Below are 15,782 nucleotides of genomic sequence, written 5' to 3'. Positions count from 1 at the left end.
TCAGCAACCCCCCATCACTTCAACTTGTGCACATATTAAACTCAATTCAAACTATCCTTCACAATGGTCAACAAAGAAGTCCAAGAAAAACTCAGAGCTTTTGTCGCCGAACGAGACTGGGCACAATTCCATACCTCCGAAAACCTCGCGAAAAGCGTCTCCATCGAAGCCGCTGAGCTCCTCGAATGCTTTCAGTGGGGCGCAGAGCCTGATCCGAAACGAGTACAGGAGGAACTCGCAGACGTCTTGACCTACTGTCTACATCTTGCTGACAAGATGGGCGTTGATCCGGATAAGATTGTGTTGGATAAGCTTGAGATTACAAAGAGGAAGTACCCTGTTGATAAGGCCAAGGGAAGCTGTAAGAAGTATGACCAGCTTGATGATGGTAAATCTTGATTCCTATATGGTGCTGGACGGCGGGCGACGGGAAGAAGGGTTGTTGTGTCTTGGACGATGGAGGAAGGGGCGTCGCATTGGGGATAACCCAGCTGAACAACATTTGTGTTGTGTCCCGTTCGTGAGAAGCAGTAGAACTAACGCTACAATAAACCATCCACACCCAATTTACATTCAATCTGGAACTTGGTAGATCCGTTTGTTAAGATCTGGAACCCTAACCCTCCGCATCTCACTAAGTTCTTTGATTCTCTATAATAGATAGGTCTTAGAAGTAGCAAGGTAGATTTCAGAAAAGGGTTTGAACTAATACTACATTGAGTTTTATGCTTTTCCTTTATGGGTGTGGACCTCCGGAGTAACCCCTCGAGAGGGTCTTCACAAATGACCGACAACCTCTTGAAGGCCGCGGGTTGAATCATGGTACGATATCCAAGATTTTAACAAACTCCCAAGCCGATTAATCTAGTCGAGAGATAACATGGTCAAAAATCTGGTCTTGAACCGACTTCATCAGACCATACGACAAATGATCACTAGCAAGTTGGCACTTGCACTCAGGGTCAAAAGAGCAAACAATATCGTTCTATCAACCCAATGTTAGTGACAGTTTGTGTTTGGACAAGAGATACTAACCTCCAAGCAGATGTCAGCGACCTTTCCACTGCGGTCAAGGGCCTCATTGAAGGTAGGAATGCTGTCATTTGTCTTCAGAGCTTGGACTGCAAACAAGCCATACGCAGTGCGGTTGTCATGATGACCTTGACTGTCGACGTTGGAGAGTCTACCAGGCGTGCGATAGGGGTTTCCAACCATGACAACACTGCTAATAGCGGCCAAGTTTGCATCATCGAGTTTATTGATCGCTTCCTGAACCACAGTTGCACCCTGCGAGTAGCCGAAGAGGAAGTACTTCTGTTTGGGACAATCCCTGAGGCCATACTTGATGACGTCCGTAACGAATTGTACGCCAGAGGTAACATTCTGGTCGAATCCAGCTGGGTAGACGACGGCCTGGCTGACAGCGCCGGTGTTGTTGGCTAGAATCCGTTCGATGGTGTTCTGGAACATAAGGGAAACACCCTGCGGCTCTCCGGAACCTCGGGCATCAAGAAGTTCTAGAACAAGTATTAATAACTTCTCTTATCTGTATGTTGAAGCGGGTGCAACTAACTGTAGGCAGCACACGGCTTTAGTTGCTCAGGAGTGGACAAGTTGACGCGGGGAATGGCAAGATAGGCTGAATCGCCACAGCGGCAGCCGGACTCAGCAGAGGTAACTGCAACGATGCCAGACAAGGTGCACAGAACAAAGACTTTAAGAGAAACCATGGTAAAGATAGGTGGTAGGTGTTTGTTGTCAGGGAGTTTATGAAGTTTGGAAATTTGAAAAGAAGGGATGGAAGGTTAAGTTGCTGTTCTAATTAAGTTAACTTGGGCCTACGAGTATTATATCTTATATTGACGTGCAACGCCATCTCTGTAACAAAACAATGAGTCTAACGGATATTTGAAGTATGGGTCTGGACTAGCGTGGACCTCGTATGTCGGTACGAAGCATAGACCAGTTTCTCGCAAAGTTATTTTATGGGTAGAGACGAAGATTCTGCTCTCTCATTGGTCTCAGCAGCCCCGATGAACGAGACTGACACTCTACTTATACATGGAAAACCTTCATTCCTAGTCTTCTGGAAGCTGCAATTTCAGAATACCAAGTGAGAAGTTTCTTGAGAGACTATATTAGCTAAATTATTTGCATAAATGGCCCATCTCAACTTCTCTATTAATTTCAGTTTATATTATCCAACTTGTTAGTACTAATACTTTTAGAATGCAATTTGACGGTCACTTTATCTCAAATGACGTATCGGAAAACATGCGATAGAAAGCCGGCCAGGCCGGACTTGTGCTTAAACGATTACAGTTAGCCTATCATGAGAAAAGTAGTTCCGAGCCGTTAGTCATTAAAGTAACACACTTGATTGGCAAACTAAACCTTCAGCCTGACACATCTAACAAAGAGGTCCGCTATTTTGGGCCAGGATTTTAATACGTATTGTGCCTCTTGCTTGACAGCTCCTATTGTACACTATAGGGATGCGACGGTACCACAAGAAAACTAGAACAGGCTGCCTGACATGCAAGAAAAGGAGAATCAAGGTTCGATCGTTGCCAACCCTTCCATTAGAGTCCCCACCTACTTATATTTTGGTTTACGTAGTGCGATGAGACGAAGCCGTGTTGCAGAAATTGCCTGATCCATGACACCCCTGAATGCTTGTATGAAACGCCAGAGGCCTCTCGGTCGCCAGAGACTTTGGTATCGACAGGTCAGGCTATCCAGTCGGTCAACGGTATCTACACGCTTCAGCACCTGGGTCTACTGCATCACTTTACGTCCTACACGGCGCTGACCCTCTCTGTCCACGAACAGGTCCAGAAGCTATGGCAGGTCGACATACCGCATATTGGACTATCTTTCCCCTTTGTGATTCACGCTATTCTCGCCCTATCTTCGATGCATATGGCTCATGAGCTGCCGGATGAGCACCAAGCCCGCTGGGCATCGGGCATTGAGTTACAACAGCAGGCTATAACGGGTGCACAAGAGGCATTAAACAACATTACAACAGAAAATTGCACAGCCGTGTTTCTCTTCTCAGCACTGACATGCGTAATTTCGCTTGCACGTGGCTGTGGCCACTCACCCAAGTGTGGTCCTGATAACGAGCGACCACCCGAGATAGGCTGGGAGAGCTTTCTTGAATGGGTTATTCTTTACCGCGGCACGAGACATCTCCTTAGTCCCCCTTACGAGGAAATATTACATTCAGGTCCATTGAAGCCCATATTCGAGCTTGGGATCGAGCGACGGTCACGTCTTCTTGCTCCTTTAGCAAGCCTAGATAAGGCCAAATCCAGCGCGTTGTCGAAACTGCAAGCGGCGATATACGACCGTGTCAATGATACGGAACGGCTTGATGCATACGACACCACAATCGACCACCTACAGAGAGCATTTCACGCTGTTTACGATAAACCGCTGGAGGAGTTGGAAAACATGGACGTGTTTGCCTGGATGTTTGCCATATCAGACAACTACGTGGCTTTACTCAAGCAACAAGATCCGGTAGCTCTAGCGTTGTTTGCTTGCTTTGCTTGTCTGATACGAGAGATGCGCCATATGTGGTGGACTCACGGTTGGGGTGAATGTTGTATCGGCCAGATCTTTTACAAGCTGAAAAGAGAAGAGGAATGGCTTATTGGGTATGTCGTAAATGTGATTGACTGACGGTACATCATTATTCGACGTTCCTCTATGTTATACTGTATCATGAAAGCAATCATGTTTGGCTTTTCAGGACGTAAGAGTTCAAATTATGCTTGATCACTTGAATCTATCTATTACTCCCTCTGGAGATTCAGGAATAGCCGTTATCTGGTCGAAAGAGTAACAAACCACAGATCATAGAGGCTTAAAGACATCAAAATTAATTAACGGACTATAAGCATGGTCGTAATAGTTAAACATCCTTTCTCAGTGATCCTAGTAAACTAAGCCGTAAGATCAAAAAATCGTCCGATTGAGTTGAACACCAGATATATTGAAAAAGAAGAAAACATGCTCGTTGAATTCTTAGATGCATCACATGCTTATGAGTACATCGCAAGCTTATTCATATCCCCCAAAGTCGGACCGTTTTATCCCGTGATGCTGATGCCACTCGCTTGCAGACAGGCGAGAAATCAACAGAAGTAACCCAATCAGTATGACCATGAAGCATTTGTTTTTCTATGCCGTGAGTCCTATCCCAGATTCGTAACGTGTTATCATCCGACGCCGAGACTATAAGTTCATCGCCGAACATGAAAACGGCTGCTGCAACTTGGCCATCGTGACCCTTCAGTACAAGCTGTTCTTCGCCCGTAACTGCATCCCATAACCGTACTGTTTCGTCCCGTGATGCCGACAGTATTGTGTGACCATCTGATGAGTAGGTTACGTGCTTCACCCAGTCGTGATGTCCTTCTAGAATTTTCTCTTCTGTACCCGTCTTTGCATTCCATAAAATGATATCCTTATCATGGGAACCTGAAATGACGGTACAGCCATCAGGTGAAAATGACACGGTTTCAACCGTGCCGCTGTGCCCTTCACAGGTTTGCTGCAAAGTACCCGTTGCTTCATCCCAAAGCCGTACTGTCATATCTCTAGAGGCCGAGGCTAAAACGTGGCCATTAGGTGAGAAGGCAACATCTGTAACCCAATCGAGGTGGCCCTCAAGAATCCGCTTTAGCGTGCCCATTTTCGTATGCCACAGCCGTATTGTCGTATCATGAGAAGCTGACGCTAGAATCTGGCCACAGGGGGAGAAGGCTATGGCATTGACTTGACTTTCATGACCTTCGAGCGTCAGCTCTAATTCATTCGTAATTGTATTCCAAAGCCGTATTGTGGTATCTCGGCAAGCCGATGCTAATATCTGACCATTTGGCGAAAAAGCCACAGCTGTCACCCAGTCATGGTGGCTTTCAAGTGTTGTAATATTTTTTATATCCATCAGCCCGAGATTTCCAATTGATGCAATAACGGGATGAAGTTAAATGTTTATCGGTACTATTCAAATAATAGTTTTTGGGGAACCAGCTCATACTGAAGATTTGAGGCATGGCTGCTAATTTAAGTAAGACATGTGTCCTCTATACCGATTAGCTAAGGTGAAACATTTATCCGAAGCTACCGGCTGCAAATATCTCTTAATTGTAAATTTTATCTACCTATATAGTAGCTATTGATTATACCTAGTGTCTGGGATTAGACGTGACCAGTGTCTCCATACTCGAGTAGCCAGCTAATAGGCGGTGGATTTTTAGCCTGTTCTAAGAATGTTTTACGATGGCTACTTATCAGCTATAATCGGAAAGAATGTGTAAGAGACACAATTTTGGCGTATTAATGAAAACGGCGCGTAGCCACAAATTAACAACAAAGCCACAGGTACTAATATGGCTGGTGTACCTACATGGTTGGAAAGCAGGCTTCGTGTCAAACTTCTCAAATTCTCAAAATTGGTCGACGTCTGGTGGCAAGCTGCTTGAATTGCCTGTTTGTTCATTGACTCCAAAAACCTGTTTCCCAGCGAATCGCATGCGAGGCAATCCTTGAGCGAGCTACGCACTTTGACATTTCAGCTGGTGGGACGAGTCTCCCACAAGCCGTGAGGCCAATGTTTCATCATACCACCTGCAGACGGTGGAAAGTTCAAATCAATTGAAAATATACGAAAAGCCAATTAACTACGTCCGGTTGAGGACATTCGAGCGAGATAGCGTCTGGCATTAAACCGCTTTTAGCTGCCAAAACCGTGGCTTTACGGTGACAGTTGGCGTCGCGCTAGAACATTACCGCGAGATCGGTGGATCTGGCCTGATTTCTCGGTCCGGGACAGGGGTCTCTTAAATGAAACGAAACACTAGAGCTTATCGATAACATATCCCATGTCAAAGCGTAATGATAGAGAGGATGAGCGAAGAAGTGATATAAAATCCTTGGCCCTATTCTTAACTTCTGAATTCTGTATTGTCTATCCACTCTCGTTAACCACACTCTCTTGACCCTACTGTCCGTTCTTTACTTCATCAGACCTATCCACCATGCGAGCATCTCAGACTCTTCTTGCCTTGAGCGGCGTACTTGGCTTTGCCCAGGCTGGCCCCTGCAAGCCACATGCACCCTCATCTGTTATCTCCAGCACTGCTGTCATCACCAGTGCAACCAGGTATGACATTTTTCTCACCCACCACCAAGCCATAACTTGTGTACTGACAGTCTAAAGCACTGGATCGGTCTCTCAACCTGCTACTTTGGCTGAGACTAGCACTGTCGATACTACGACAATTCAGATTAGCACAGACGGTGTCACTTCGACAGAGACTGAGACTCCCACCACTACGACTGCCGCTACCTCCGCTGCCACCACTTCTGGCGCTCCTATCCCCACTCCCTGCGCTATTCAACCCGGATGCCAAGCCGCTGGCTTTAACGTCGACTACTACAAGAACGTCTTCGAGCGGGGCTACGGCAACGATGAGGTGTCCGTCCCTCCTTCATACTACATTACCGATCACCTTACCCCCCTCGACTCTTCCATGACAAGCGAGACATACTTTGCTCAGGATTATATGCAGGACCTTGCCAGCTACCCTCAGATCTTCCCCGATAGTGCCTATGCTGGAAAGGCTTGGTACATTGGTTATCATCGTACTCTTGCTGGCGGTATCAAGGTTGATGCTAACAACTTTACCCTTGTTTACACTGGTTTCTACCGTGCCCCTGAGACTGGAACTTATGAGCTTTGCGTTACTGCTGATAACGCCAACACCCTTTACTTTGGCCAGGGTAACGCTTTTGAGTGCGGAACGGGTGAGGCTGATCCCAACGCTCCTGCTCTTGTCCTGACTGCGACCGGTTATCACTTCAACAATCCTACTCAATGTGGTACTGTTGATCTTATTGAGGGTCGCCACTATCCTGTGCGAAATGTCATGGGCAACAAGAATGCTGTTTCTATGTTTGAGTTTACCGTCAAGACTCCTAGTGGTACCAAGACTCACGACTTCTCTGGACAGGCATTCCCTGTTGCTTGTGGACTGTAGTATAAATAATTATCAAGGTCTCGGTAATATCCTTTAAAGTTAAGATGCCACGAAGGCCAATGGAAAATACTTAACATGTCTGAATTAGTATGTATTATTAGTATATAATCTTATATAAAAAATACTTAATATCTTAATATTCAATTATACTGAGTTTTTAAGGATAGGGTTAAGCCCTGTATTTTATACCTATTAAAAGGTAAAACAGGTTAATAAATTATAAATAAGTCCTACTTATATTATTTTTTTATTATCCTTAAGCTTTTGCCTAGGCTTTCTTAATTTCCTTTAGGTATTTAATAAAGATTAATCTATCTATATAAATTAAATTTTTAATAATAATTAAATCTAAGGTTCTCTTAAGATAAAGTTTCTTCTATAATATAACTTTTTTAATATAAATATTATAATAAAGGCTATAACTTATAAAGAAAGCTTCTATTATATTAAAGATAATAATAATTTCTTTTTCTTATAACTTTAATTAATTAATAAGCTAATATTATCTAATTAAATAAGACTAAAGTTAATTAATTTTAATTTATACTTTATTATATATAGCTAACTTATTATAATTTTTATATATAATATTAATTATTATTATTAAGCTAAAGGCTATTAATCCTAGTTATTACTTTAATAGCTTATATTCTAATATAATTAAGAATATAATTAAAAGGCTTAAAGATAAAGGCCTTTTATATATAAAAGCTAAGCTCTTTTATATAATAAAGAAAAGGGATATCCTTATAAAGGTTAAATTAATAGCCTTTATTTATAAGTTAAACCTCTTAATTTTATATAAAGAAAATAAGAAAAAAAGGCTAAAGGAAATATAATAGCTTAAAAAGGTTATCTTAAAGAAAGAGGTTAAACTATTTAAAAGGTAAATTATATTCCTTAAGGCATTTAATATAATAATCTTATATAATAACTAATTTAATTAATTAGAAAGGCATATTATAATAGCAATTAAGGCCTTTAAGTTATAGCTAGAAGAAGGCTAGATAAAGAAGCCTAAAGCTAAAGGCTATCTTAGTGCAGATTATCTAGTTAATTAATTAAATAATACTGCTTCTATTGTAAGAGATTTGTGATATTATTAACTAGGGAAGTCCTACTTATATAATTAAAACCGGGATTTATTATTTTATTAAGAGAAACATTTTAATAAGAACTATATAATATATCCAGTAGATAAGCTCAGGATTAGTTTATAGTTAATCTCTTGTAGTAATAATTACTAAATATAACCTATATAACTAACTATCAAAGAAAAAGTCCAATTGTTTATTACCTTGATCACTAGTGTTATTAAGGTAACTTGCTTTCTCGTGAGCAGACATATTATCCCACTTGCTCCGCTTTGACTTGTTCCGGTAAGTATAGTAGCCTTTAGCAAAAGCATATGCAACAATAGTCCCCACCGTAATACCAATCAGATTCTTATTTCCGCGGTGGTATAACGGCTTGTCATCTTCTCTATAAATGTTGGATGACGCAATACCTGATAATTGGATGGTGATGTTGTAAAGAGCAGCACTAATGGCTCGAGTGCGTACTGAGTTGGAGAGTCGAGAGCACCATCCGACTTGGGCTGCATGGACGGATGGTTGACCAATGATGAGGAAGGCCACAGCGTATTGAGCCCAGTGAGACAAATTTTGCACCGAGGTATACTCAACAATGAGCAAGGGAAGCACCCAAAGCTGGGTGAGCAGGCCAAACAAGGCGATCTGGTGGAATCTTTCTGTGAGAAAAGTAATCCAGAGCATATTGACAGCGGCGAAAACCGTAGCAGGAATGGCCAAAAGTGTTGTGTTGAATGTACTGAAGCCGAGGGCTTTCAGAGACAAAGTCAGGTATGTCTTGGGAGGTGCGGTGGGAATCTCGAATAGTATACCAATGGCATATACGGGCCAGAGGTCATAGTCTTTCAGACTCTTCCAAAGCATTCCCAACGTGATCGGTTCTCGGTTATGCATACCGCTCTTAGACGGGTCATCGCGCAGGACCCGATTGACAATGATCTTCTCCTCACGTTCGGTGTAGTAGCCAGAGGGATTCCACCACGTCTTTGTCTGCGTAGGTCCGGGAACAAGGAAGAGGAAACTCAGAGCGCCGACGACTAAGCTAATCAAAGCCTCCAAGAGGAACAACCAACGCCAACCTTCTCTACCAGCGACGCCACGCATGTGTAAGATACCGTACGCCATGAAAGAAGCGACGACGCCAGACATAGAGTCAACGAACCAGAAAAGGGCGAGACGGATAGGCATCTCGGTCTTCTTGTAGAAATATGAGAGGTAGAGAATCGAATCGGGGATAAAACCGCCCATAAAAAAGCCAATAAAGAATCGACAAGCAAAGAAACCTGCCCGGTTGTGCATGAAGAATTGTCCGCCGGATGCAAGACTCCAGAGGATGATCTGAACAGGAATCCAGCGATCGGGACCAAGGCGTTTGCCAATCATCTGGGATGGTATTTCGGCGATAAGGAAACCGATGCGATACATGTTCTGCGCGTTGTTGAAATCGTTGGTATTAAGCTTCAGATCATCAAGTAGATTATCAGCTGCTGCACTACCAAGATTACCTCGGTCGATATTGAGAGCAAAGAACATGACGAGAATCCAGACAAAGATCTTCAAGTCCGTCTTGCGTCGAACGGAGTATTCCTCGCGATATGTCCATCTTTCTCCAGGGTCAAAGCGATGAACATTCTCATAATCTGACGGCGGTTGATAGAATTGTGCCAGGTGAGGATCGTCAAAGACACTCCGCTCAGTGGCAATAGCATCGAGATCAGCAGGCTTGTTGCGACTGGTGAGGGCCTCCCAGATGCTGATGTTTCTGCTGGTGTCTTCAGGTTCCACCAAGTCAGTCGACCCATCTTTAGGAGAAATGACTTCCAAGGATGGAGCCTTGATGTCGTTGTCTCGAGAGTGAGGATCTCCCGAGACGTTAAGGATGTGATTCGGGCTAGTCATTGTGGACAACGGGGGTCCAGTGTCTCTGAGAAAGATAAAGCACCAGAAGTTGGGAGAATGAGTTTGCTGATTCGGTATTTAATAGTGACGGCTCGTTCTGTTATAAATAATTGTCTTTATCATGAATTTTCAGGAGGTTGACTTATACCCACGATGCAATTAACTCTTCTCAGGTTGGGGGCTTTCAACGTGCTAGTTTATGTCGATGGTGTGATGAGCCAAAGCGGACCTATCAACCTTGTCCATGCATGACCGACAAGTTTAGCTTAAGAGATAATCCTCAATCAAGCATGCTACCCCTACTGTTCGGCACTGATGATCCGAAAAGCCATCACGACATCATAGGGGCAAATGGGGATTGGCTAGCTGTCCCTAACACCTATCATCATGGGCAGGGTGACATCTCGGAGATATATACCGTCTTGGCGAAACCCCCAAATTTAGATGATTGTAGATATACAAATCATGGAAATTACATTATTTGTCCAGAACTAGTCGGGGTGACAACCGATGGGCTGAAGAAGTCCAACCGTGGGGGTTTGGGGTGCGAATGCGCTGAGATGCTGAGACAATGACACACGGTGCATTTGGATATCTAAAATTTTCGTGCAAGAAGAAGGTATCCGCCTAATCTACTTTAAATAACACAATGGTAACATAGTAAAGGTTGTATGCCACAGGAACTACGCAACTGCCCGATAAGGTTGAACTGTGAATGGAATTACGTTGTTAAGAAACTGCAGCCTCAAGGCTGTTTGTTTCATATTTCACATTGAAAACATCAAGCAAATAAGAGTTCATCATTGATCTTTCTTCGAGGACTCTGTATAATACTGTCTAATCTCTTGTTCCCGCGATACCAAATGGCAAATTGTTGTACTTTTTAACATTTCCCTTGGTCTCAGGATGTTCAACATCAAGATCCCAATTATCGGGAACTTCCAAACCAGCATCAAGGTGATGTTTGTTCAATAGTATAGAGATACCATCACGATAAAGCCAAGGATCATTCGTCCTCCGCTGCCAGTCCTCAAGCCTATCTCTGAGTTCGTGCAAGATAGCTTGGTATTCAGGGTCTTGGGCCAGGTTTACCACTTCTTGCCTGTCGTTCTCTAGATCGTACAATTCCTCAGCTGGGCGAAAAAAGTAGTCTTTGAGATTTCGTTGCCCAATCTTTTTGGGGCTGTCCTCTGAGTTACGAATATCTTCCCAGGTCAGCGATCCATAGATATCGTTCGCAAATGGGAAATCTAGTCTCCACGCGATGTTGCGATGATACTTGTAGCGACGGGTTCGTATGTAGCGAGTGGGCCAATAGTTGGTAGACTCATGAAATGTGTGAGATCCAAAGACGTGGTCCCATGTATCAAGATCCTTTTCCTGGTGCAAGATACTGAGGAAAGATCGGCCTGATAGCGGCTTCTTGGCCTCTACAGCAGCTTGACCAAGCGTCCAGTCTAGTATCGTAGGCAATATGTCGACATACGATACTAGGTTGGTGTTCAAAGAGGTCTTGGAACCAGGCTGTTTTACTATCAGAGGTAGCTGAATACCTGCGTCGTATAGTGTTGTCTTTGAGTTCATAAACGGAGGTCCGTTATCGCTCATGAAGATTACCAATGTGTTTGACGCAAAACCAGAGTTCTCCAGCTCATCAAGGATGAAACCAATTCCCTGATCTAAGCGACTAATGGCTTGTGCATATTCCGCAAGTTCTTGCCTGGCCCCAGCGGTGTTGGACAAAAACTCGGGAATAGCCATATCTTCAGGGCGGTACTCAACACTTTCAATCCGGTCGTTGACAGGCTCGTCGTTGCCAAAACCGCCACGAGTGCGATCACGATGGGGATCATGATATCCCACAGTCAACACAAAAGGCCTCCCATCACCCTTTGATGTAGTGAAAAACACTTTGGCCCTCTGGGACGACCACCACACGTCCCTTGTCAAGCTCTCAGCTTTCCACTCCCATGGATAAACAGCCTCAGGTCCAACGTGAATTTTTCCGATGATTCCCGTTCTGACTCCGTTGCGGGCCAGAATAGCTGGCCCAGACTCAATATGTTCAAAGGTCATGAAATGATGCTTTCCACTGTTAAGGCCATATTGCCCATTCTGATGGGTATGAAGTCCGGTGTAGATGGTAGAGCGACTTCCGCTGCATGAGGCAGTACTTGCAAACGCCTTGTCAAATATGACACCTTCTGAAGCAAGCTTGTCGATATTTGGTGTTTTGACCTGGGGATACCCGTAACAACCCAGTTGCTTGCCTAGGTCATCTGCAACGAGCAGGAGGACGTTCTTTGCCGTCATGATGAATGTGAGGGATCGAAATTGAATTTTTTTCGTGATTATCTTCCTGTAGTGGGACTTTGGATGAGAAATTTAGCATATGTTGCTCTGTGACTTTGTGCAGGGTAGATGTCGGTCTTGTACGGCGAATTGCGTGATGAACAAGACTATGTCGCCATATAGAAAGGATCTTTTCAACTTCCTCAACAAGCATATATGACATGTATCCGAGATCGAATTTGTGCCGAGTATCCGTGCTTATCATACTTGCATGGAAATCTTGGCTAGCAGATGCCGATGAGGCGTGTAACCGACGTCTGATGCTGAAGTCGCTCCGTCCTTACTGGGTAGATCGCTAGCTCAACAACGACGTGGTAAAAAGCGCACCAATGACAACGTGTCTAGCGATTGTGACATCCGCGCTATTGCTGGAAATAGCATGGGGTTTAAGCAACGCTGGGTAGGGCCATAAAGAATTCGGGTCCGACTTTCGGGCTTCTGACTATAAACCGTAGACTGGACGCTAAATCCAATGTACCAGTACAACAAACCCATATCCAAGCTGTCTAATTTGTCGCGTACTAGGGCCCTCAATAATAACGACATAAATTAGTCTTAGATAGGGCGAAGGCTTAAGATGATGTCGATACGTCTACGATTCAACCATGATATGTGTAATAGTCAAAGTGGAGTTACCTTTAGAACAGTTGTAATTTATAAATCTGACCGGAAAGAGCGGCAAATCTCTCACTGTCCGAAGGAGTTCAAGCAAAACACGGAAATGTGGTGCTCACGATAAGTGTCAGCCGTGGCCCTTGAGCAAGTGAGTGTGGGTATTCATCTGAAAATGAAAGCACGCAGTGCGAGCGTTGAGCTGAGTATAAACTTGACGTCCTGGCTAGAAGAGGAAAGGATTAGATCAATAACTTCCATTATTCGAAGATGAAAGCCTCTCTGGTTATAAGTGTATTTCACGCTCTTTGGGCAAATGCCCAACTCACTGGTCCTGTCGGCCCTACCACAGACCTCTCGCAAAAGACGCACGAGTGCAACATTCTAGACTATGGAGCCGCAAACGACAACAAAACTGATGCAGCGGATGCTATCGAGAAGACTTTCAAGACTTGTGTCCTCGCACATTCTGGATCTCGTCTGGTGATACCTGAAGGGCAGTACTTGATTAAACGCTCGGTCGTTTTATCAAACGGTACAAACTGGGCATTACAGCTTGATAGACTTATAAATCTGGCTTATAGTGGCAACTAGACTGTTGATCGTAAGTTGATATTGCAGGGCTTTGCGGGAGTTGAGCCGCTGAACGCAACCATCAATGGTGAAGGTGATGGGCAATTCCTACAGAATGGGCTCACAATCATCAATCGTAAGCATACCGCTATCGACTCTATCATCTTGTCTCTTACATGGGTATTAGCTGTCGACTTTGAGTTTTTCTCCAAGAATGGAAAGGGCGCCATCCAGGGCCAAGGATATATCTACAGGAACTTGGCAAAGTATGTCTACAATTCCAAATATAATCTTACCAGAAGCTTATCTACCACTCAAGTACCTTCCGCCCCCGACTTGTCCGGCTCATCTCACCCATCGGCACCGCTGTCCACGACCTCATCCTCGTTGACAGTCCGAAGTTCCACATAGTCTTTGACTTTGCTGAGAACCTCGAGGTCTACCATCTAACCATTCGTGGTGCCAACCTAGGCTCCTACGACGGAGTCGACGTTGTTGGCACCAACTATTGGATCCATGACATCGAGGTAAATGCCTTTCAACTGAAGTCAAAGTGCGTACGTTGATAATATTAGGTGACCAATCGAGACGAATGTGTGTCAGTTAAAAGCCCATCCAATCATGCTCCTGTTGAGAACTTGGTCTGTAACCAAGCAGGCTCTGGAATCTCGATCGGTAGTCTCAATGTGTCGGCGTCCATCGCCAACATTGTAAGTAAGCTCTGCGTTCGCCAAAGAATGGGTTTAACTCAATTGGCCTAGCATGCAAGAAACATCAGCATCATACAGGGGAATAACATCGCTTTCATCAAGACTTATCCAGGAGGCTCTGGATACGTCTCGAATATTACCTTTGAGAATTTCCGATCCAAGGCATCTCTTTATGGCCTAGATATCAATCAATATTGGCAGAATACATTCGAGCCCGACACTGGAGCTATTGCTTTGACTAATCTTGTCTTTAAGAACTTCTCTGGTATGTTTGCTTGCCATGTCATAATAAACTTTTAATATTGACAATGGTGAATCCAGGATCTGTTGGCGATGGCGCCAAGCGGCCTCCTCTCTTTTTGGTCGCTAACGATCTAAGGTTTGCTACCAATATTACAGTCGAGGACTTCAGCCTCTGGACTGAGTCTGGAACATTCATTGTCAACAAGATTGGTAACATTTTTGGTCATGGCGACAATTCTTATGGAGGTGCGGATGGAATAAAGTCACTTACTTCAGGCCAGTCACCTACGCCTTACACCAGTACCTATACTATTACAGCTAAGCCCACTGGCTGGACTGCCCCATCTCTTCCCTCCCACCTGGGCTGTGACAAGCACAGGTTATGGCAGTAAGTGAATTGATTAACGTTTCACGTACATGTACTAACTATTATTTTAGCTGATGTCCCCATCCCGGTCTACACCCCAGCTGCTCTTTGGAAGCCTGATGGCGACTATAATAAGCATTACTGGGGGTCTTTTTAACAATCTACTTCAGTCGCCTGTTCCTGGTTCTCAATAGCTGGAAATATGTGGACCGGAATGGAGATGTCATGGGGTCTTGTCGATCATTTGTTGCTCCAGTCTATTGTTTTGTAACCTTCATAGCTTACTGCTTCAATAATGATTATATTTCTATCCTAGCAATCAAATCAGGTCATTTGCAACCTTTCTCATTCATGCCGCCTATTTCAACTGTACAAGATCTTATTAAAGTATCAAGGTTATCTTACTACTTGGATGCTTAAGAAGACATAGGTAGACCATAGATTAACATTGGCCAGTATATTTACGATATTATAGACATTGCGTTTCCTATTTCTCTTTAATGAGGTTAGACTTGACGTTTGAGGGGGACAGTTGTATTTCCATCTCGGGAGTCGCCAGATTCTTGTTCAGTCGGTCTGGTGATGAGTTCATTCTGGGAATACTCAGAAGCAATTGGATAGACCACCTGCTGCGGTGTCCAGCTCTTGGGTCTTCAATATCAGAGAATCCCCGTGACGTCGTTGGCCCGAGACGGTTTGCGCGACGTCCAAAATCTGGATCATGTCAATACAGTAGATTAGGAGCATGCATTACTCGACACGCGGAAATAATTATGAGAAAAGACATTTACCTACCAACCGTTACTATACGGGAAAGTGTGTGAATCCAAACCTAAGGAGGGCATTCACCTCAGACCGTAGTCGAATATCTCAAGTGTGT

General features: G+C 44.0%; 8 protein-coding genes across 8 annotated transcripts; 4 read left to right on the top strand and 4 right to left on the bottom strand.

Moving 5' to 3' along the window:
* Window positions 1-63: 63 nt before the first annotated feature.
* Window positions 64-399, top strand: FSST1_006555 (nucleotide pyrophosphohydrolase; the record flags this gene model as incomplete). The annotated part of the gene is made up of 1 exon (XM_083232936.1): window positions 64-399. One exon carries the CDS (start codon window positions 64-66, stop codon window positions 397-399), a length of 336 nt encoding a protein of 111 aa, XP_083089985.1.
* Window positions 400-859: 460 nt separating this feature from the next.
* On the bottom strand, window positions 860-1,730 carry FSST1_006554 (cutinase; the record flags this gene model as incomplete). Its single annotated transcript, XM_083232934.1, has 3 exons — window positions 860-985; window positions 1,036-1,517; window positions 1,574-1,730. The coding sequence occupies 3 exons, from the start codon at window positions 1,728-1,730 to the stop codon at window positions 860-862; spliced, it is 765 nt and encodes a 254-aa protein (XP_083089984.1).
* Window positions 1,731-2,495: 765 nt separating this feature from the next.
* Window positions 2,496-3,690, top strand: FSST1_006553 (uncharacterized protein; the record flags this gene model as incomplete). The annotated part of the gene is made up of 2 exons (XM_083232933.1): window positions 2,496-2,558; window positions 2,620-3,690. 2 exons carry the CDS (start codon window positions 2,496-2,498, stop codon window positions 3,688-3,690), a joined length of 1,134 nt encoding a protein of 377 aa, XP_083089983.1.
* Window positions 3,691-4,075: 385 nt separating this feature from the next.
* On the bottom strand, window positions 4,076-4,705 carry FSST1_006552 (WD40 repeat domain-containing protein; the record flags this gene model as incomplete). Its single annotated transcript, XM_083232932.1, has 1 exon — window positions 4,076-4,705. One exon carries the CDS (start codon window positions 4,703-4,705, stop codon window positions 4,076-4,078), a length of 630 nt encoding a protein of 209 aa, XP_083089982.1.
* A 1,348-nt stretch (window positions 4,706-6,053) lies between these two features.
* Window positions 6,054-7,055, top strand: FSST1_006551 (uncharacterized protein; the record flags this gene model as incomplete). Its single annotated transcript, XM_083232931.1, has 2 exons — window positions 6,054-6,178; window positions 6,236-7,055. The coding sequence occupies 2 exons, from the start codon at window positions 6,054-6,056 to the stop codon at window positions 7,053-7,055; spliced, it is 945 nt and encodes a 314-aa protein (XP_083089981.1).
* A 1,262-nt stretch (window positions 7,056-8,317) lies between these two features.
* FSST1_006550 (major facilitator superfamily domain-containing protein) lies at window positions 8,318-10,045 on the bottom strand (the record flags this gene model as incomplete). The annotated part of the gene is made up of 1 exon (XM_083232930.1): window positions 8,318-10,045. One exon carries the CDS (start codon window positions 10,043-10,045, stop codon window positions 8,318-8,320), a length of 1,728 nt encoding a protein of 575 aa, XP_083089980.1.
* Window positions 10,046-10,882: 837 nt separating this feature from the next.
* FSST1_006549 (alkaline-phosphatase-like protein) lies at window positions 10,883-12,358 on the bottom strand (the record flags this gene model as incomplete). The annotated part of the gene is made up of 1 exon (XM_083232929.1): window positions 10,883-12,358. The coding sequence occupies one exon, from the start codon at window positions 12,356-12,358 to the stop codon at window positions 10,883-10,885; it is 1,476 nt and encodes a 491-aa protein (XP_083089979.1).
* Window positions 12,359-13,279: 921 nt separating this feature from the next.
* On the top strand, window positions 13,280-14,977 carry FSST1_006548 (pectin lyase fold/virulence factor; the record flags this gene model as incomplete). Its single annotated transcript, XM_083232928.1, has 8 exons — window positions 13,280-13,544; window positions 13,594-13,613; window positions 13,697-13,848; window positions 13,902-14,109; window positions 14,158-14,292; window positions 14,344-14,557; window positions 14,614-14,923; window positions 14,974-14,977. 8 exons carry the CDS (start codon window positions 13,280-13,282, stop codon window positions 14,975-14,977), a joined length of 1,308 nt encoding a protein of 435 aa, XP_083089978.1.
* Window positions 14,978-15,782: the final 805 nt, after the last annotated feature.

This window comes from Fusarium sambucinum, chromosome I (genome assembly GCF_050947815.1).
Source record: "Fusarium sambucinum isolate potato_lamoka chromosome I, whole genome shotgun sequence".
NCBI classification, from domain to species: Eukaryota; Fungi; Ascomycota; class Sordariomycetes; order Hypocreales; family Nectriaceae; genus Fusarium; species Fusarium sambucinum.
This window is presented reverse-complemented; position numbering and strand designations above follow the sequence as displayed.